This window comes from Lepisma saccharinum, chromosome 14, assembly GCF_977018435.1.
Source record: "Lepisma saccharinum chromosome 14, izLepSacc3.1, whole genome shotgun sequence".
NCBI classification, from domain to species: domain Eukaryota; kingdom Metazoa; phylum Arthropoda; class Insecta; order Zygentoma; family Lepismatidae; genus Lepisma; species Lepisma saccharinum.
In genome coordinates, this window is record NC_139242.1 from 59,334,713 (window position 1) to 59,358,772 (window position 24,060).

The window sequence follows — 24,060 nt, forward strand, 5'->3', positions numbered from 1 at the left end:
ACTGTAATTTTGAATTTTTTTTGCCAAATTTATCTAACAATTGAGTAAATATATGATACCAAAGGGTAACATTCTCTTCAGACCCTGACATGTTGCCTCTTAGAATGAAAAACTTGAGTTCATAAATTTATATTAAATACTTATGAATGTTCATAGGCAATAACTAAAAAATGGAAGAATTGTGGAAGGAATTATTATAGAAAGTCCATACCCATAAAATTATTAGCAATTTTACCAATAAACTATCAGCATCAGTGCCCTTATTATTACTAGTATTTCAAAATACATGTAATTATTTTCTTTGAACAGTTACGTAACAGTTTAAACATTATTACCAAGTATCAAGCAGGTCACATTACTTCATCTCCTTCATATATAGTACATTTATCTGCATTACAATGCCATCTATCATCCAATTTCTGTTCTATATAGTCACAGATACTCAGAAGTGTCTGCAATGTACAGGATTATGGTTGTAAATGTAGATACCACTTCCGAAATATATGCCTTGCTACCATTCTATTTTGAACCATTTGCTAAGTACAGAAGTGAGAATTAAAATAGCACAGATATGAATTATCATGAACCCAGTGTCAAGTGGTTGTCATGTCACATTTCTAATTTTTTAAAAAATGTTAATACATATTTATATTTATTTACTATATCGACCGGAAGAAGAAAATATTAGAGATTTATGTGTAATTAGGTGCTATATTGGTAGATCTAATTATGTGTTAACTTGTATTGGTCTACAGTCAAAAAAATGCAGACTTATTTTTCTTCATTGTAATAAAAATGCTGTATTAATGTTCATTATTTCTCTATGATATTGGTATGACAGTGAAACACACGAGCGGTTCCATGTATAGTTGTATGAAAAAGACTTTGTGATTACAGATGTAATGCAGAGTGTTATGATACTTTGTATTGACCTTTCTATGAAAGTTATTGTGTAAAAAATATAAATTTCTTCACATTATTCTCAGTTTGTATCTATTTCGAACACTCAACTATATGTTCATTTTTGAATTTTGTAATGTTTCTAATTCACCCTTGAAAAAATAATAAACACCAGGGTAGAACTGAATCTCAAAATTCACAAAAAAATATAATTTGACTCTTTGTGGAAATTGAGCCAATTTTGATTCAACTCTATAATATCATAGGCCTGTTGGATGGTTCTGTGTTGGGTATATTTGCCATAGGGATGAGAGATTAATCAGTACTCTATCAATGTTGGCCGATAGAGGCATATCGGTGTATCAATAAAATTACCAATTATTTTACTGATCTGATATATCTATAGATATCTTAAAATTTTGTGAAAAATTCTACCCCATTTTGTTATAATTTTTAAGGATAATCTCCATGCCGTACTTTTTAAAAAAGTATATGTCCAAATATGCAACTTCTTTTGCACTGCAGTCACCTCAAAACACACATTTATTATTAAGGAGGTCAATGAACCATTCAGGTCTCAAAGGAGCATGGTAGAATATCTGTTATCAGTATCGGTAAATTTTATATTTGTACTTTATCGGAATCTGCCAAAATTTCATATCAGCCCATCCCTAATTTGTCGATAATGTGATGGGAACATAACTTTACTTCAAATTCTCATTCAAACTGCAAGAACTGCATGCCTAGTGTTCCCATTTGTCAATAAATAGGGTTGAGAACAAGTTTGATTCCCATTTCAAAAAACATATTGAATAGCTACTCAATTGTCAATAAGGTCCCTCCTTAAAGAAACCAACTGTGAAAAACCAAACCGAATAAAAAGGTGCAGTATTCTGGCAACACTGCAAAGAGCTATATCTAAACTCCCCATCAGTGCATGTTTCAACCTGTTACAGGCAGTCAGTATCGGGGCAAGCGTGCATCAGATGAAAGTCGTGTGCCGCAGTGTACAAAATACGCGCACCAAGATGGAACAACATTACAACATAAAGTTTTGTTACAAATTTGGTAAATCGTTTACCGAAACATTACAGATGATACGGGCAGTGTATGATGATGCAGCATTATCAAGAACCCAGGTGTATGCGTGGTACAATCGTTTTAAAGGTGGGCGTGAAAGTGTCGAGGATGAACCAAATTCAGGACACCCTTAAACGTCAAGGAATGACGACAATGTGGAGAAAGTTTGTGCACTGGTAAGAGGTGATAGACGTTTAACCATGCAGCAACTGTCAGTCAGTGGTATTACAAGGAAGTGCTTGGTCGACTCGGAAACAGGATGAAATGGATTAGGAAAGACCTCTGTGATTCTGGCCAATGGTTTGTTACACGATAATGCTCGGCCTCATACTGCATTGTCTGTACAACAATACCTTGCTAAGCATTCATTGACAGTGATCAATCACCCTCCATATTCTCCAGACTTATCACCTGCTGATTTTTTCATTTTTCCCAAGCTTAAGATGGCTATGAAAGGGTGAAGATTTGACGACGTCGCGAACATTAAATTAAATGTTACTCGTATTTTGCGAACACTTACTGTCAATGACTATCAACAATGTTTCCAAGACCTGTACAAATGCTGGTCACAGTGTATTGTCTCCTCTGGTGATTATTTTGAAGGTGATTACTTGTTTTCTTTCCAAAAAAAAAAAGTTCAATTTTTTATGGGTGGGCCTTGTAATAGGTTAACACTACAAATCTTACACCAAGTTAGGGGACACTCACAATAAAAGATAAGGAACCCAATCACCTACAGAGTACTAATGATCAAAACTACTTAGGACACCAGAAAAAGAAGGAATGTTAATCTCTGCTTGTGCAAACTCTGACCAGAAATTTAATATCCTAGTTATTTGATTACCCTTGAGACATTGCCTTTCACTACAGAGTCCTTAAGGCATAAGTCACTAAGAAGATCACAGATTCACGGAATCACTTTTTTAATGAGATTAAAAACCAAATGATAAACAATAAAAGAAAGTGTGACTCTTGTTCAACACTAAGACATGTTTCTGTTCTTCTATTTCCCTGAATGTGTCTCACTTGTTTGCAAAAGAAGCCATGGATAGCAAGAATTCAAAAAGATGCACACAGATAAATAAAATAAATAAAAATCACATGTGTTGCAGGCTGAGGTTTTGAGTTTTATTTGAATGTGTGCAGAGTTTCTTTTTGTGTTTTTGTTTACATGCAAACAAATTGAATATGTTCTGTTATTACAAGCTATCTACATGAAGAAACATTGTATATGATACAATGTCGATGACAGGATTTTTTTTCTCACAAAACTGGAGACTTATCAGCACTAGGGGTGAGCTGCTGATGATTTATTGGTATCGGCTAATCCCAGTGGTATCTCTCTTAGAAATCAGTTGGTTTTTACCGATACCAACTGAAGCTGTTCCAGCATTTTGGTCATTCAGAGTCCACAAAAATGTCATGTGACACTTTCGCAGTCTAATTATTCTGGAAGTTATACAAAATTTGAAGCTTTTGTTGATTTTGTACCAATCTTCTTTTCCATCCCCTTCTGCTAAAAATACTGCTAAAGAAATTGTAGGCAATAATATTTTTTAGGCACTAAGTATAAACTTCGTGTGTCTTGTACAATGATTGCATTGCACAGTGATCCATAATGCGAAAAAAATCGGCAAAAATCAGGAGCTCTTCTTTGACCCCCAAAATCAATACAAATGTGTAAGATTGGCATATTTAAGGTAAAATTGACATTTTAGTTCCACATAATTCACATGAGATTGATTATTTTGATTTTTTTTACAAAAAGTATAATTTTTACAGATTTCAATACACTTGAAACCACAGTAAAACTAAAGAATACACTTGGAAACCGAAATCCATTTCCAGAAATAGATTGATTGATTGATTGAATTGTTGTTTTAAGTCCACTTTATGCACAGAAAGGCTAATCGGGACTGGACCTACAGTTTAAAGTGGGATCCGAACCACTGTGCCATGTGCCTCCACGGGGTATTGAAACCGGGACCCCTTGATTACATATTGCATAGAGTGAAGAAAAAGCAACTACAAGTCACATTCTTTTTAAAAGTCAACTGAAATTATTTTTTAGAAAATTATATTCTTTTCGGAAACAGCTTTCACATCCTTAAAATACTTTACTGCAGTAGCACGACACATCAACACTAATGGTCTTAAGACAATCTTAAGCGATATTTTTAAAATTTATAGAATCTAACACTAATGAAACAAATTATTAATGTGATAATTTCTATCTTCATCAGATTTTTCTGGAATAAAGTTTCGTGGATTTCTATGAGACACCATCAGCATTAACCTGCAAGGACAGGTGAATGGGTAAAAATGACCCAAAATATTTTGAAACATTTCTTTCATAGAATATAGGTTCTAGCCTAAGCCCAGCATTGGCTGAATTGGTTATGAATGAATGGGGAAAAAAAGTGATAGAAAAAGGAGGTGACAAAATAATTCTGTCTTGCAGATATGTGGACGATTGTTTTGGCATATGAAAAGGAACGAAGAGGCAGCTCGACATATTTGCCAAAGAAATAAAAGATGAAGAAAGAGGGATATTATTGGAACTCGAAATATAAGAAAATTACAAGATAAGCTACCTAGATATATTGATGAAAAGGAATAGAGGACAAGAAATTGAAACTGCTTGGTATCAGAAGAAGTGTGCAGCAGGGGTATTCTGCCACAAAAGAAGTTATGTAAGTGAGGTGACAAAAATACATTTTATAAAGAATATGGAGGACAGAATCAAGAAAATATGCACAAAAGAATGTGAAAAAGAAGGCAAAATTAATAGCCTATGGAAACAGCTGGAAAAGAATGGCTATGAGAAGGAGGATAGACTGGACATAAACAGAAGAAGGAAGAAAAGTGGCAGGGGAGAATTGGAAGAGAAAGAAAATGAGGAGGAGGTTTGGAATAAGGAGTATGGGGAAGACCACAGAAAAGATATGCAAAGTGCTTAGGAAAGCGGGCATTAAAACTTACGGGAAGGGAGGGAGAAGCATCTTAAGAATAGCGTAGAATGTAAACAAGAAAAAGGAAAACAGAGAAGAGGACGAGGAAGGGATTATCTACGAAGTTAAATGTAAAGTATGTCAGAGTATGTACATAGTAGAAACGAAAAAGAGGCTGAAAGATAGGTTGAAACAAATAGGAATGATGTACGACTTAAGAGAGAGAGAAATGCGATACTTAAACACACGAGAGAAACAGGACATGACATAGAGTGGGATGAGGCTAAGCAGATAGGAAGGGAGAAGAGAATACTAGTGAGAAAATGGAAGGAGGCCAAGGAAATAGAGAAGAAAGGTGAAGAAGGCACAATGAACTGGAATGGGGGACTGAAGATAAACAAAGAATGGAAGGTGGTGTTAGAAAGAGTGGAAAGGACAAGAAAGAGGAGAGAAGATGAAGAATGAAGGTAAAAGAGCATGAGATAGAGTCCAACCACATTCTAGATTGAAGAAAATATGTTTAGCCTTTTAGGTGAAAGTACAGTTGACAAGGGAAAGCCACCTGCTAGAATGTTCCAGAACAACTTTCTAATAGTCTGGAGGGGAGTAATGTTTCTGTATATATATCTTCCTGTTTTTGTATCTTGTTACATTTGTACTTGGTGCAGAGTCTGAAGAACACCTTACTAGAAGGTTGAAACGTTATGTTTAGTTAATGTTTTATAATAAAATAAATTTCTGCCTTGGTCAGCATATTGAGTTTTTCATATCATGGAAACAAGGCTTAACGGTGTTATAATACTTTCATCTTTACCAATGAGTGTGCCTTAGGCGACCCTTCTCAGTATCTTTCCAGTAAACACTTTGGAATGTCATGACCTTGAATGAGCTATGAGGCTTTGTTAGTTGCCCTCACAGGGCTGTAGAAACATCGCCTGTGTAAATTTCACCCAGGCGCGGTTGGCTGTATAGCGCAAATGTGCAGTGAACCCCCAGTAATATACAAAATAAACAATAACTGAGATGTTCATAAGCATAGAGTGGCAAATTCTCTTGTTGAGAAGGAGAAACCACGGGCCAGAGTCACTCAGGTCCCCTCTAGTTCCGTCTCGTGCAAAGTCTCCGCTGAACCTCCGCAAGGCAACCCCTACCATGCTAAAAGCATAGGACGGCTAGCAGAAGCTCGACGCGTACATATGGCGAAAATACATGCAGTCGGATACTGGAGGAAGGTCGTCTCGTCAAAACGGACATGCGCAGTTCGTAGGATCACCAGCGAGCTGGAGTGAACCACACTCTTCTCTCTTCCAGTTTTGCCCTATGTGTTTCAATTTGAATTCATTTGGTATTCTCTTTGTATTATTTATATTTTACAAGACTTATTAGATTAATGAAGAGGGTGTAATATATATGCAGAGGTGACCCCAAACGAAAGCTAGAAGTAAAGATGATGGGACAAATAAGATAAATATGATAGAAAACAACTTGCCTACACATTCAGAGTTTTCTTCTTTAAGATGGAAACACTTCAGGTGGAAGGAGCCGAAAAGTAAAAAATAGCGGGAGGGCAAGGGGTCGCTTATCGGACATGACTTAAACAACCTTTTGGTCTTCTTATGTCAGACAATGCTTTCGTTGACATGTTAGGCTTTTTAGGTTTAGTTGTCTTAGAATATATACACTGCAATTTTCAGGACTTTACCATGCTTGACCAAAAATGTAGTATTTACTGTTTATTCAAGCCTAACATAACAATGAAGGCATTTCGCACTTACGTAAGAAGACAACCAAAAAGTTGTTTGGGTTTCGTGCGATCATTTATACTCTAGCGCGAGAGGGTGTTCGAGGGGACGCGTGCATTTGACTTTGTTATGTGTCATTGTCTCCATACTTGTTAGTTTGTTTTGAAGTGTGTGGCTGGTGATTGAAATATATTTGTCGTGGTGATACGGTGAGTGGAGTGAGGTGGATTGTGTATTGGAAGGAGTGTAGTTGTTGCTATGTGAGAAGTTAACATAACATATTGCATAGAATAGAATAGAATCGCTTTGATTTAGCGACATACTTTCGAAGATTTATATAAGAATTATCTTGTAATCAAGGGGTCTTGGGTTCGATTACTGATACATACTCATTTTAGCACGCAGAGATTTGTATTTTTAACTGTAGGTCCAGGATCCAGTTTCAATAATATAGTCTATTTGACAGTGGTGGGACCAGAAAAGAGTTGGCAAGAGTGGAAGAGGCAAAATTGAGGCGAGAATATTTTCTGAATTCTGAGATACCCCTAAACACAATACCATACGAAAATCTTAACTTAAAATGATCGCTACCTACACACACACACACACACACTCCTTGGTTCTGTCACTGTTTTCTGAACATAAAGCAAATTAACTTTGTCAGTAATCTACCGGCCAAAATTTGATAATTTTCCCAGTACTGTCTCTACGAACCAAAGCGTGTAGTGTCTTAAAAGGTTTAGATAAGTCCACTTTGCATAATTTTGGTGAACCCCCAGGAAAATTATGCACGGGCTGCGGCTGATTTCACCCACACATGCGCTCCTGAGTTTCAGCTTTGTATTTAATTAAACATGATCTTTTCTCTCATTTTTATCAATTGTGAAAACCAATAATAATGTTCAAAATTAATACAATTAGTTTAACCAAGAAATATATTGTTAATCAAATACTTTAATGTAATTATAACTCAAATTTACGAAGTAATTTTGCTTCTGGGTAATATTTACACAGCCGTGTCTTTGGGGAAAATTTTAGGGAGGGTGTTGTTGAAGGTTTTGGGAGGTGTTAGTGCAGTGTAACAGAAATTTAATCAAACGTCCCCAACAATCCCTACTTCTATATGTATTAATCATCAGCCGATAGCAAAATCAGAGACGACCTATTCCCCTAGTGCAAGCACACGTGACCACGATTGATTCAGGGTTGCCAGCTGACTCATTAACAACAGAGCACATGTTCACAAATAAGCTAAATTTGTCAAAAATAGCAAAACTTTTCTCTCGTGCCATTTTCACAATAAAATGTTGTGTTCTTTTTCTGCGCATTACTGAGAAGTTGTGAGTCTACTTAGCACAATTATATAATTGCTACAACAAGTCTTAAAAATAAGTACAAAATATAGTCCGAAAATTCAATTTTCACGAACCGCCATTTTGAGGCCCGAAAACAAGATCAAATAATAAATTTAGAGAAAAAAAATTATGGCAGTTTCATGCCCCATTTAGTTGTTTACAGAAGTGTAATGTTTTATCCCCTTACCGAAAAGTCAAAATTTCTATTATTGCCGACTTTCTTCACAATCTGGATCACTGTGCATTGCAAGCAAGAAATTATTGAATCTGCTTCTTTGCAAATTAACAATATTAATTTAAAGGGTGCCATACTTTCACATGGCACTTATATTCTTATATACTTTTTTCTCATCTTGCTCATTTCATGCTGCCTCCCCTGTAGCTCTGGTCGCATACAGTAAACATACTACATGTTAGAATAAATATATATACATGTATACATATGCCCCATAACAAACAAACTGCAATAATTATATAAATTGTCTCAAATGTGCGCTCCTTTTCCTCCAAACAATTGTTCATGCATTTAAGAGAAACCCGTATGTTCTTCTTACTTCTCTCCCTGGTAATTTACAATGCACTACAGAAAATAAATTGCGAGCAAAGCGAGAAAGAAAACTTTCAGATCCAAATTCTTGCAAAATGAAAACAATATTGATTTAATATGGCGCAAAAATTTTCATGGAACAATGCCATTCTCTTTTACTTTTTTTTTTTTTACGAAATGTATTTTTATTTGTATAACATTTTAAATCGAGGGGGCTAATTCTATCTTGATTCTATCTCTTAGATTCTCTTAGTCTTGCTTTTCTTTACTTCCATGTTTCCCCCCTAAAATTGATTTCCGGGGGCAATGCTCCCCTGCCGCCTATGGTTGCACCAATGCACCCCTTCTCCCGTAGTTGGTTTGAACTTTTCTTGGCTTGAAAATACTCAATTTTCTATAAGGGTAAAATATTGTCAACCTAAAAGTACATTTTCACACACATAATTTGATTTCAGTCATAGTAATTTACATTAATTATTGTAATGGGGATGCAGGAATGCGATAATTTTAAATTAAAGAGGTGCTTCTTTTTGAGTGGGCAACACTATTATCGTGGTAATATGCCCCATGGAAAAATACTTTGTTTGTCCCTCCCTAGAAAAAATCTGCGGACATCCATGATTAGGGGGAGCATCCCCCCCCCACCCCCATGTGCACGCCTATGGTAGCATATGCTGCAAACTACTGTAGCATGTAACTTGCAAACAATTTAGACTTTGAGAAAGAGTTGGAAAACATCTACTAGTAGGCTATATTGGTTCAACATACGAGTAGTTGACTTTCCAAGGAACAGATACAATTTTTCAATTTAGAAGACAACAGTTGGAATATAAAAATCCTGGATAAGAAAATTGTTTGTCTTCAGCATACTAGTAACTTTAAGGGTAAAAGAAATTGACTTTCTCTTGAATGCTTCCACAGACTCACAGGGCTACACTGGAGACAGGACATGCTGTGTTCTCTGCCATCCAGAACTCGCCATTCGCAGCAGAAAAGAGGGGAAGGCAACCGACACATAAGGAGCAGTTATTTCAAATAATGAGCAGAAAGAATTTGCCTTCCAATGGCTCACTCACACACAGTGGCGAAGCCTCATAAGAGGCCGGGCCAACCATATATATTTGGCTATTACAGATTATTTTATTACTTGTCATTTCATTAAACGATGCCTTAATGCAAGAAAACTGTAATTCTAGGCCTTACGATAATTTCCACATATTTCCATCCCTGCCAGAAGCTCTATCCTCGCATGTCGAGCCACTTCTCCGAGGGCCTCAGCTGTTCCCATAACATTCTATGTGATTCATGCGGGAAAGCATAATTTTAGGGGCACATTCGCCCGAAATGGACACAGTGAGTCTGGCCTCATGCAGTGATGCCAACCATAGCATAATTGTACTAAACGTAGAACAATTTGAACTTTGCTGGCACCTAGCACACTGTGTTTGGGATAATGGTAAAATATAGCATCATCTATAAACATATGCCCGTGGGAGACAGAGAAACTGAATTCAGAGGAATATATTTTGAAAAAATAAATTTAAAAAAAATCTCAGATCTTATTTGTTTCAAACAAAAGGTAGCTGCTGATCCAGCCACATCTGGTCCACAGTCTTCTTTTCATCGTTTCATTATCTTTCCTTACTTAGGTCACAAGGAGCATTTTATTGAAGGGGTTGCTAGAAAGTTGAGGTCACAGATAAAACAAACTGCCGCCTTTTGTAGTCGTCGAATTTTCTCAAACTTTTTCAAACATTATATTGAACCAACTATATTGGCCAAACCATTGTAATTAATTTAATGGGAGAAATTACCAATATTGTTTAACTAATCAACAACGCATGTTCACATCACAACCCCCCCCCCCTCCACCCCCAAATAGATGCATAAAATGTACTTAAGACCTAAGTCATCTGAGCACAATTTAGTTGCATATAGCAAAATTTAAGAGTTTAATTGGCACGCTTCTCCTGATTGGGAGGTTGGCAACACTGGACACATGGTACAAACTGAGCTTCACATCTGTTTCTTGTCCAGCGTGGGGTGTCCAACAAGGGGAAAGGGAAGGTGAGGGTAGAAAGGCAAAGACAACTTGTTCCGAGGGAGATAATAAATGTTTCTATCACAGTGTTCCGAGTTTTCATTAGTTTCTCGATTTACTCCTGTTGCGTTGTTGTTTGATTGTTATATTTTATCTTGTTTTTTTCTCATTTATTTTTTATTGTTCTTTGATTGATTTGCATTTTTTTACTTCACTTTTTGTGCCACTTTTGGCTAATTTGCGAAGATGGAGAAGAGCGTTGATATGATGAAATTGACAAATGGGACACTCAGAAACATCCATGTCCAGGCCGAGATTCGAACCCAGGACCCCTGGCATCGTAGCGTGATGTGCTAACCACTCCGCCAGGGGGGTTGGCTTTCATTGTTGTAAGCGTGAAGTTAGCAAGGGGAATAATTACTTGTATTACTCTGGAATGCTACAAAAACAAGCATAAAAGCCTATTACCGGGCATGGGAAGAAAGAAGGGGCATTGGAACATTGAGGACTGCCACTCGAATGACATCTAAAGCATCAATTTACAATAAAATTAAGAAATACAATTTACGAGTTAGCACACATCAAAAGTTAATATTCAGGATCGTTGATAGATGCAAGAATATGTTGTTACGTTTTCAAAAATAACTTTAAAGGTTATATTTTTTATATTTCAAGAAAGTCGCACCCATAACAACACAAACTCACATGCCTCTGCCTACCCTTCCAGTGACAATATGCTTTGCCACTGCTCAGACACTGATATTATTTGCTTTCCCTTTCAAAGAGCTGAGGCAACAGCATGTCCAGTTGCTATATCTCCACCAAACATATGTTAGGCAACAGAGCATGCATATGACAAAGACTACTTGGTAGCAGGAATTATACCTTCTGGCATATAGTTGGTACAGTCACAGACACTTCTGGGTTGTAACAATCCCATTGAAAGGTAATGGGATTGCGATTGTTACAAACTAGAACGGTCTGTGACTACAAAGCAGTGGTGGCCATTGCATAGGTGGCAATGCAACCACCATTTGTTTTAATTCTACTTCCATTTCGAAGTACATAGTGAGTAGATATAATAGATAATAATGAAATTGTGTGTGTGTGAGAGGGAGAGAGTTTGTTGTCTTTTTACTTTTTGCTCTTCTTCCAAATTAACCTATTGGCAAACATGAGATTAAACTAATGAGGAACTTCCATGCACATGCCAGAACTTAACCTTGAACATGAGATTAGTGGCAACAGTATGAGCCCAGTACTCAATGCACTTGACCTCCAACATGAGAGTGTGAAAGAGAGAATTACTTGTTGAGCAGTTTCTGTTTAGCTACTTTCAGGGGTAAACTTTATTTTCCACGCAGTAGGGTACTCCACTTCACCTTAGGAACAGTATCCCTCATAAAAAAGAAATGTTTGGCTCCTCTTTACCAGTATTTTTCAAGCAATTTTTTTAGAAATCTCAAGCACCTACAAAAATAATGATGTTGACAGTGGCATGTCCAGGATTTTTGAAAGGTAGGGGGAGGGGTATGATCGTTGGGGGATATGTATTTCTTTCTCAAATAGTTAGCTCTATATTTTGCCACCTTTTCCAGAATTTGACATCCTCTTTTAGGAACGTCAGGGTGAAAAGGGAGGGGTATAAACCCCCAACCAGCACTTTTGACCATGCCACCACATATAAACAAAGCTTGTTACAATACTGAGCTGAAGAAATGGGAAAATAGCAGTTAAGATAAGAGATTAACCACAATGAAGAGGATAAAATGGTCAATATCAAAATTCTAATAATAGTCCTTCAACCAAAGGTCATGACATGTATGTTTATTTTTGTAATTTAGAAACGCATGTCTACAATTTTGAGTAAGATGAGTGATGGATACGAAATTGATGGAGAGACACTCATGAACACCCATGCCCCTGCAGGAATCCAAACCTGGGACCCCTGGCATTCTAGCACACTATGTTTAATAAATATGATGCATGTATAATATTCAATTTTTAATATATACAGAGGGTGGACAAAAATATGGAAACACCATGACATCAGAACTGGTGATATCAACGCAATTTTTCCACTTGAAATTGGACGCGGTGCGACATTCTTTTGTTTTGTGCCATGAGATAGAACCCTGTCGGTATAGTAGGAGTGGATAGTTGCGCTGTAGATAGCATGCAGTGCAGTTGATACTGATTCATGTCCGAGCTGACAGTTTTTCAAAGAGGGCAAATTGTTGATGCCCGCCTTGCAGGCACCTCTGTTGCCAAAGTAGCCATGTTATTTGGTGTATCGAGAGGGATTCTATCCAAGATCATGACGACATAATAGTGTGTCCTGAAATACATCATATAAACACCTTCGTGAACGAAAATGTACACTGAGTGACAGAGACAGAAGGACACTGAGGAGGATTGTGACCATGTTTTGCATGGAGAATGGAGCAAGATCCCATTATACAGCATCCACGACTTGCATTTCTCCATTCCTCGGAGATTGCAGGCCATTTTGGAAGCTAAAGGTGGTCCTGCACCTTATTACCTACAGCATTCCGGCTTTTCTTCACAGGTGTTTCCATATTTTTGTCCATCCCCTGTACTTCTTGAAGTGAAGGGGATGCATCCTTCCATTTAGCAAACCTTTTGCAAAGCATCCCTTCTGCTATCTCATTGTCACCATTTTAAACCATAGGAGCATCCCACTCAGCTAGCTCCAAGGCTCGATCAAACATCCACCAGAGCTAAGAATTTCAACTTCAAGCGCTATGTACACACAGACACACCACATACATATACATGCAGTGTTTTTCTTTCTGGGAAGAAAGGTTCCAGTACTCTTCAAGTTGGAATAATTATTATTAAGCTTGTGTTAATCACAATAACCCCTCAAAACATTGTAGTTGTGAATATAACCATTGCGTACCACCAGAAAAAGCACTGCATGTGTGTTAGGTGGTTAATATGTGTACCACACACTGAAAAATTATAACCCAAAAGTGTGATGACTGTAAAACAAAGTTGTCAAGTATTGTAAATGTAATAATAAATTCAATATTTTTCATCCCCCAACAAATAACATGTTTCAACGTTCAAGACTGTTTCCTTCAGAACAGAAACAACTTTGGAACTAATTTCACGCACAGAAAAAACTTTAATGATTATGATTATTAGGCATAAATCTATGACTAATTTATTGCTATGCAAGAGACAGCTCTTGATATAGCAAAAAACAAATTTAAAAATATATATTAATATGCACTACTTTCGTTTCTGGAATATCCTTCATTTGCGAGTACGTATGAACGATTGTGTGCAAAATACTTAAGATTTTGTGTACTTGTTACTCATTCTCAAGGCATTACTGTGGCCCCCGATGATCTCATAAATATTGTTGATGCAGATGCTACAGATTAATCGGTGGTCAACAGCCAAAAATAATCCTATTCTCTTTGGTCGACAGCTGTTGTGGAAGTCGGGTCTTCCTATTAAGACTGTATATCATGGAAAGGCCTTTTCCGAATTCGCCTTCCTCCTGCCGGTAGAGCGCGCACAGCGTTTACAACACCATGTTTTGTCCAGGCCCGCTTCGCAAGGCTCCTCAAGAACACGCCTCCTCTGGTACACGGGCAGTTAGTGATTGACAGGTGTAACGATTGATAAATTTTGGTAAATTTCTTTATTATTCAAATTACTTTTCGATAGACCTCGTATAAATTCTTTTGGAGTTCTAATCTTTTGAATGTATATTTTATCTTTGTTAAAATTGTAACGCAGTTTCCGCCAAGCGAAAAAGAACGCGAAGCAAGTTGAAGCTTGCATTATTTTTCTTCTTAACAACAATGGGTTCTTTTTCGTTCGGCGCTGCGCGGGTTTGTAAATAAGTTTAGCTTGCATTGTGTTTCTCGATATGCCTTTTTGGAAGGGGTAATTGTTGGATGCTAAAAATAACTTTTCAGTTTGTCCAAATCTTTTGTTGGGGAATAGAATTGCGCAATCCCGCAAGTATAAATACCAGCCGTCTCGCTGGCAAAATAATCAGTATAGCAGTAGATTCCTGAATCGTTAGGTGATTAAATCGCTTGTCGAGGTCCAGAGCTGGGAGAACACAGGCGTTGTGAGGGGAGTGGCTGGTCAGCTCTCCCTTCTACAATGTCCTGAGTTTTCCGTAAGCCACCTTTCTGGATTTGTGCTGGTCAGCATGATCCTTAAAGGGGATTTTGGCAGGCTTATAAATAATTTGATTCATACATATTTAATCTTAATAATTAAAAATTTTGATTCATAAATTCTATCGAAGTTGGCACTGGTCAGTGTGACTCCGATATAAATTCAAGATATACATCCTTCTCGTCGAGTAATTATTCTAAATCATTCTGAATTCTCCTGGTCAGGAGGTTCATTTAAATAAATGTGTTTCTTTGATACTTAAATCCGAGAGCATACCTCTGGTCAGAGGGTGTCTTTTAAATCTCACAGCTTATATAGTTTCACGTCCGTTTTTAAAGTCTGAGTATCCGGAACGTTTATTGGTTTCTCTTATTTAGGTTTTATATTAGATATAATTTTGAAACAGTTATAATAGGTGACCGGTCGAGTATATGTTTTTATAGAAATTCATTTAATGTAAAGGTCTATTGTTTTGCTTTTGCAATGTGAGTAGCCAAAAAAGGGTAGACAGAGTCCCCTATTATGTTAAGGAATTCCACGTGGACATTTGTAATTTGTGGCCGAGATATGGCTTTGATATTGGGTGGAGAAAGGCTCCCCGTATATTTTGTTATGAATGTTATTGGAGGTTGGCCCTGAAGAGGGTAGTATACCTCATGAGTTCTAGAGAACATAATGCAGATGTGAAAATATGACAGAAGCACGAATAGATATTTACGGAAAGATGTTATGCAAATTTTTCTTTGGTTTTGGTTAATTGAAATTTTGTCGATCATTACTGAATAATTTGTCACCTGTTTATTGAAACCAAGTTAAGCTAGGTTAGTTCTTTGATGGGATATGGACAATATATATATATACAGGGTGATTTCGAACTCCCATTACAAACTTAGGGGGGTGAATCTAGAAGGAAAAACAAGCCGAAAGTGCCATGTGGCAAAATTACGAAAACGGCACCGTGTGGCTGCCAGAGCCGTGAGATAATCGGTTCACACCTCTTTCAAACAGCAATAACGTCTGAACCACGAAAGATACGAAGATCGGCTCTGGCGGAAGTGGAGGAAGTCGTATCCAAACAATATCAGGGCGTTGAAATTGCGGCGCTTTTCGTAATGCGCAAGGGGAATCCCCAAAGGAAATGGGGAATCCCCACTGCATGTGAGCGGAAACTCGCGCAAAATGGAGAAAGACGACGAGGGAACATGCTGTCACAGGACGGTCGAAAAGTGACACATGGAGGGAGTCCCCAGAGGAGCGCATGAAGTGCGACAAATGGAACATGCTTGGACAGTGACTGTCGCGCATCCCAGATGGTACGCAAAACGGAGTGATGGATGTACACGTGCATGCTACGTGGAACGCAACGTGCAATTACAATTGCGATATGAACCTATGAACCACTACGTGCCCCCTCCCACCGGGAATTCGTTGAACCCGGGACCTCGGGAGTACAAGGTCAGCCGGAAGTCGGCTCTCTGAGGAGCAGCACCAAATACGTATCCACGTGCCCCACGAATGCTGGGACACGTTCGTATTGTTCTGTACTACATTACTGCAGAGCGTGTAGAGGTATCCCATGCGAGTCCGACGTTAGTCATTAACGTTCTCACGTGAAGGACATGGAACGGGAGCGACCAACCCGTACTTACTGACGTTCCTTCCCGTTCGTAGCCTCTGTGATGCATGAAGGTGTGCGCTGACGTCATACTAGGAGTCACTCGCTATCCCTGGTCGAAGTTGACCCTTGCGCCCTCTGGGTATTGCAAGACTGTATGGAGAGAGCGCTGGACGTGACACATTGGTTGAGTACGTACACACGACGTATCTTCTGGGAACATTACGACGTTGTGGGTGTGTGTGGACGTGAAAACTCCCACGATGGTGCAATACAGTTTCGAGGAGTATGCAGACATGATGCTCATTTACGGGGAAGCGAGATGCAATGGAAGGGCTGCCCGTGCGATGTACCAGGAACGTTTCCCGGAACGTGTGACGCCATCACACACCATATTCGAAAAAGTGAACCGTCGTCTTCGTGAATCTGAAACATTTGTTGTGAGTAGAGTGGACACAGGTGCCCCAAGGACGAGGCGCACGCCTGCGGTGGAGGAGGCAATTCTTCATGCTGTGCACGAAGACCCTGGTACGAGTACCCGAATCGTAGCGCGGGATGTTGGTGTATCTCAGTCTGTAGTGTGGAATGTCCTTCATGATCAACAACTGCACCCATATCACCCCCAGAAGGTGCACGCCATGGGTCCCACAGATTTTGAACCACGTGTTCGCTTTTGCACATGGTTTGTGCGTCGTTGCGTGAATACGCCTCAGTTTCCACAGTTGGTGCTCTTCACGGATGAGGCGAAATTCACCAGAGAGGGTGTTTTTAATTCCCGCAACAGCCATGTGTGGGATGAAGAGAACCCATTCGCAACGAAAGCTCGTGGGTTCCAGCAGCGAATGGGCATCAACGTCTGGGCAGGAATACTGGCCGGTCGTTTAATTGGCCCATACGTACTTCCCACCAATCTCACAGGTCGTACTTATCTGATTTTTCTCCAAGAGACATTGCCCGAGATGTTGGAAAATGTGCCATTGGCCATTAGGCAAAACATGTGGTTCCAGCATGATGGGGCGCCACCCCACTTTGCACGGGAGATACGGGACCATCTGACCCACAGATATGACAGGCAATGGATAGGGCGTGCCGGGCCCGTGCCGTGGCCCCCACGATCTCCCGACTTAACGCCCCTGGACTTTTTTCTATGGGGGCGCATGAAGAGTCTCATTTATGAAACCCCCATCGAGTCTGAGCATGACCTGGTTGCTAGGATTGTGGCAGCAGCGGACTTCATTCGAGAGAATCCACTGGTCTTCAATCGTCTGTATGAGAACATTCTTCGAAGGTACAATGTGTGCATCAATGTTGGTGGTCGTCATATTGCGCCCCTGTTGTGAGTTTCCGTTCTGCACACGCCAAAGGATGTTTTCATACTGTCCTTCGCAGTGCTTACGTGCTGCATTCCGAGTTCATCGTCGTTCCTTCATACCATCGGTAATGAACAGAAACATCAAGCAGCAATGATTCAAGATTTAGCACAAGTTGCCTATTTTTCAGGACAAAGGGTCAATATCTGTGTTACTGATTTTTATCTGTTTGTGCTACTCTCTCTTTTCCTTCCGCCAAAGTGATACTGTACATTCCAATGTGAAACCCTTCATACGTACGTGCCAATTTCTTTCCTTTTTTTTGTTTTGTGGCTGTGCCTTTTAGGGAGGTGTCCCTGCATTCGTGGGGCACGTGGATACGTATTTGGTGCTGCTCCTCAGAGAGCCGACTTCCGGCTGACCTTGTACTCCCGAGGTCCCGGGTTCAACGAATTCCCGGTGGGAGGGGGCACGTAGTGGTTCATAGGTTCATATCGCAATTGTAATTGCACGTTGCGTTCCACGTAGCATGCACGTGTACATCCATCACTCCGTTTTGCGTACCATCTGGGATGCGCGACAGTCACTGTCCAAGCATGTTCCATTTGTCGCACTTCATGCGCTCCTCTGGGGACTCCCTCCATGTGTCACTTTTCGACCGTCCTGTGACAGCATGTTCCCTCGTCGTCTTTCTCCATTTTGCGCGAGTTTCCGCTCACATGCAGTGGGGATTCCCCATTTCCTTTGGGGATTCCCCTTGCGCATTACGAAAAGCGCCGCAATTTCAACGCCCTGATATTGTTTGGATACGACTTCCTCCACTTCCGCCAGAGCCGATCTTCGTATCTTTCGTGGTTCAGACGTTATTGCTGTTTGAAAGAGGTGTGAACCGATTTTCTCACGGCTCTGGCAGCCACACGGTGCCGTTTTCGTAATTTTGCCACATGGCACTTTCGGCTTGTTTTTCCTTCTAGATTCACCCCCCTAAGTTTGTAATGGGAGTTCGAAATCACCCTGTATATAAGAGAGCTCTCTGGATTGTATGTTTACTCGAAAGCAAGTTTCAGTCTATGTTACGGAAGTCATTTTTGAACAAAAATTTAATTTTGGCATTGTAGTTTTCTCTTGATCAGAAGATTGTATATTTTTTCTTTCAACCTAATTATGTTTGGATTTGTAAATAAATTTATAATCGTTAATTGGTATTTCCTTATAGTAAATTTGTCTCATAAGTATAAATTAACTGACATCCTTTTGGTTTGGTGAGGTGTCCCGCCGTCACTGGTCAGTGAGGCGGAGGCTTTATCAATCCTAAAGACGTCAGATTCGATTATGCTGATTTCGCTCGCGACTCGCATGCGTATCCTCACTGGTCAGTGGGATGCGGGTGCGATCACGAGGGAAGTTCAAGCATGAGAAGGTTACCTATTCTAGAGTTAAAATTCTTGGTTATGTAAGCATAAATTATTATTTTTATTATTATTATTCAAAAGCAGGCCCTTACCCGAACCTTGAGATGCGGACTCTCATGTCCCGCAGGTACTGAGCATAGTCGTGGCATATATATATATTATAATAGAACGATAATTGGTAGGCAGCGACGCCCGGTCTTGGTCTTTCGAGGGGGACCGAGCCGGTGTGTCGTGTGCTAGGCAACGTGGGCCAACCAAGCTTAACTTTGCACAGGTCGTAAAAACCTTTGTCATTTCTTTCCTCAGACATGTAGGTTTTGCTGTTCGGTTCGATTGGCATCTTCATTGTCAAAAGCTGATCTTACCATTTCGTGTCAAAATTCCAGACGATAATATACAGTCCTGCAGCAACAATATGTGGCTTGTAACATACATAATTGTGAAAGCTTCTCTTCAACGAATAAGGAGTCCCAGTAGTCTAGTATTTGACCTCCAGAGCGAGGTAGTTAGCACAGCACGCTACGACAGCAGGGGTCCCAGGTTCGAATCCCGAGTAAGACATGGATGTTTATGTTCTGAATGTGAATGTGAAAAAATATTGAACTCAGTAATAACTGATATATGAGAAAAACAGAAAATATGACATCGGACTGTCACTTGGTAAACCCAGGTTCGATTCTCAGTGTGAATGATTTCAAGCGGAAATTTTTCCAACATTATCCTTGCATAAAACCGACGCCCAGGATTTTCGAAAGGGAGGGGTTACGTATACTTTTTCTTGGTAGTCCGCCCTAATTTTGTCATATTTTCCTACCATTGACGTTCTTTTTTTAGGAATATTGAGCCAAAGGTGGGGTTATAACCCCCACCAACCCTCCCCCCTTGGGCACGCCACTGCTCATTCCCAACCCTTCTGTTTCATGACACTTACAATGAAATCACTTACCCTCTCAACGGCATAACACTCGCTAAAAATAAAAAAATAAAAATGCGTAGTTACAGATCGGTTAGTTCATTGAACTATTATCCAACTTGACTAGTGCCTATTTTAAGGGGGAACAAGAAAATTAACAACAAAAATTGGTGGTTGACTGTTGCATGCATCCTTTCATATCGAAATAATATCCAGATGAGATTAAAAATTGTATTTTTCGTGTTCATACAATATCCAAAGTACGTACAAAAAAGTCTAAACTAAATCAAAGCATACGAGGGTCATTATTTATATTTTAAGCCTAATAATGAAAAAAAAGGAATTTGGCATTGAAAACTGCTTTATTGTTTTTCGAAGTATTCTCCTTTATGGTCAATACACTTTTGCATTCGTTCGAACCATTTGTCAAAGCAGTTTTTCCAATCTTCTTGAGACACCTCCATAATATGGTTTTTGAACGCATCAACGGCGTCTTCCGCCGACGAAAATCGTTGTCCACGCAATTTATTCTTGACATTCGGGAACAAGAAGAAGTCATTGGGTGCCAAAACAGGACTGTACGGCGGATGACCCATCAATTCGATTTTTTGACTGTTCATAAAGTCGGTTGTTAGACGAGATGTGTGACAGCTGGCATTGTCTTCATGAAGAATGATCCGACGGTGTTTGTTTGTTTTCCGTATTTGACCGAAGACCTCTGGCAAACAAATTGTTGTGTACCATTCAGAGTTGACAGTTCTACGTTCCTCTAAAGGCACAGTTGCCACATGACCAGTTTTCCCGAAAAACAGGCGACCATTTGTTTCGATGTGCTTCGAGCGCGAACAACTTTTGTTGGATTGGGTTCATCTTGAAACACCCATACAGTCGACTGCTGTTTACGTTCCGGCTCATATGCATATATCCATGATTCGTCACCTGTTACAATCTTATATACGTCTTTTGAAGCACCACGATTGTATTTATTGAGCATTTGTTTGCACCAATTGACGCGAGCATATTTTTGAGTTTTTGTCAAATTGTGTGGGATCCAACGAGAACATACCTTTCTCGCAGCTAAATGATCATGTAATATTTTATATATGCTGGTGGAACTAATGTCTATGGTTGCCTCAATCTCACAGTATGTCACATGACGATCTTGCAGTATTAGGTTTTGCACAGCATCAATGTTTTCTTGAACAACAACTGATTTTGGACGACCTTCGCGAATCTCGTCGGTGAGCGAATGGCGGCCACGATTAAATTCGTTATACCAGCGTTTCACAGTGGCAAAGGATGGGGCTTCATCGCCAAATGTGGAAGTAAGTTGATCGATGCACTCTTGTCTTGATAATCCACGTCGAAAATCGTAAAAAATCATCGCACGAAAATGTTCACGAGTTAATTCCATTTTATTGTTGTCGCGCAATCTCCAAGGCAACATAAACAACACAAATGAAGCTATTGACAAAACATTTGAAGTACGTTATGGTCAATAATGCCAGACGATTCCGTGCAAACGTCAAATCGCGCCTAACTTCAATCAGTGTTGCCAAGGCTCAAAATATATATAGTGACCCTCGTAATGTCCAGATTACGTCCCACTTGATGTCCAAAACATGTCCAAAAGTGATCCGAAAATGTCCAAAACATATCCTTTCAGGATATCTTTTGGATATCACGTATGCGGACAAATAGATATACAGCAGATATCCAGTGGATGTCAATTGGACATTCCTGGCCTGGATATATATTGGATATCCAGAACTTCCGACACAAATATCCAAAATATATCCAGTGGATATATTTTGGACATTTGTGTGCTGTGTGGATTTACGTTATTATTTATCAAGAAATGTTTGCTTTTTAATAATCATGTAATTAGAATTATTGAATTTATTAATTACATCATGCGAATGGCGTAATAAGTCCGTTAGTAGTGTTATGAATTATTTTATTTTGTTCTTTTTTATCCCATTAATTATGAAGAACTTCATCCTGGCTTGATAAATGTCACAAGGCCTTTGAAACTACATAAATAGACTGCGTTATGCCAAATTTAAGTCAGATTAAGCAGCTTTTTACCTGTTTAGATCACTACTTCAACTGCGACATTTGTCCGAACGGGAAGTTTACCGATTCTGGCCTATGTTAACTTATTCTTTATAGAATTACAAAAAAATGGGTTGCTTTTTTTTATTGTAATTTTGAAAAATCCAATTATGTATAAAAATGATGTTTTGTTACTATAATTAGGTACTTGTATTTGAAAGAAATTGATAAAGCCACCCACCTGCATTATGCAATGTGTTTTGAAGGCATATTGGTGGGTGGGTGGAGGTGGCTCTTTAGGCCTCCCGATTTGAAAGTTGTAAACTTCTATTGGCTCCCGAGCGTTTGTGTGTATAAATACAACCCCCTCCCCCAATTTTTTTATAATTCTCTAGGCATTGAATTAATAATGGAGGTTAGCATATTGAATCTTTCACCCGAAATTCATTATAAAATTAATTCTTAATGATTTATTGATTTGGTGTTTTAAGTCCACTTTATGCACAGTTAGGCTAATCGGGACTGGACCAGGCATGGAACCCGGGGCCCCTTGATTAGAAGGCGACGACGCTACCACTGTGCCATCGAGGATGCTCAATTTTTAATGGGGATGTAATTCAAATTATTAATATTGCAAAAGCCTCCCCGCTGTTTATTCTATCCTGTTTAATGATCACGAAAGATTGTTGTTTCAATTGAACAGGTGTACCAGCCACATTAAATCGGCGTTAGCTTCCAACGTTTCGAGCACATACAAAGCAACAACATCTCATCCCTGAAGATGAGAGCAATGTATGCGATGGAAGCTAACGCCGATTTAACCTTGCTGGTAATCCGAGAACCCCTGTTCGATTGCGTCGCCAGGAAAGCTACAACTTCTATGTAGAAGGGTGAAAATGCAAACGAGTTGGGTGAGATAATTGAGGAAATTAATGAATGATAAGTCTGATGAGGTGGAGGCCAAAAAAAATATGTACATAAGAAGATATACTGCCTACTGGCAAGAGCTAAATAGAATAAGATATTAGATGGAAAATACAAAAATTGATTTAGTAATAATTAGAGGTTATTGTAAGCGTAAAAAAATGATGAATGAAAAAATATGTTTTGATATGTTTAACAAGTTATGATTAGGATGCAGATTTATAGGCAATTTTCTTTCTCTCTCAGCACACGTGTCTCTTGGTAACTGGCTCTCAGTAATAAATGCAACCAACTAATGTTCAGTTTGTGTGTCCCTCGGACTGAGTTCTTTTTCATACCATACATCGTGTCGCCCTGGCCTGTTGTTCGCGCATGAGAAGTGAATATTTTGCTTTAGACGGCATGAAATATCTGTGTCGCTTGATTGAACGCAGGCCTGTGTGACATGTTATCCTACAGCTGTGTGAAACGTTGTGACAGGAACTGTTAATTTAAAGGAATTCCATTTCTCTTTGTACATTGCATGAAATGAAACTGTGTATTTTCAGAATATATGCATGTAATATTTCAGAATGTTGAAATTACTAAAGGACAGGGGTTCGAGGCTGAGAACTTGAGTATAATACCTCGTATGTTGGGGTAGTTGAAGCGTTTGTTTAATCGGTTTGGCCTGGATCTCAGGATACCAAGAATATAATGTTGAGGATTGCCCGCACTGTCCTAAGTCCTAGCTTGGCTACCTTAGTGATATTAGTCGAACGGTGATTGGATTGTTTTCTAGACGAACCAATATCTTCTTATCTTCGTATATTAAAAATAACTACTATATTCAAGGTCTGGTGTTCAAATTTCCTGCGGATCGGATGTAAGTATTCTGGTGGGAAATAAATATTTACAGTCTAACTTATAAACAGTTGTTGGATTTTCTTTACACCTACCATGATATGGGTTGATGCCTCGACTACTGAGAGAGATAGAGGAGTTTTTAGGAACGCAAATCCTTTCCGAAAATAAAATGGTCACTACGCTGCGCCACTGTTATTGTTGT

The 24,060-nt window shown here is 39.1% G+C and overlaps 1 protein-coding gene across 1 annotated transcript; it reads left to right on the forward strand.

Moving 5' to 3' along the window:
- Positions 1–16,661: 16,661 nt before the first annotated feature.
- LOC145998378 (uncharacterized) lies at positions 16,662–17,738 on the forward strand. The gene has a single exon (XM_083134784.1). It carries the CDS (start codon positions 16,662–16,664, stop codon positions 17,736–17,738), a length of 1,077 nt encoding a protein of 358 aa, XP_082990910.1.
- The last annotated feature ends 6,322 nt before the right edge of the window (positions 17,739–24,060 follow it).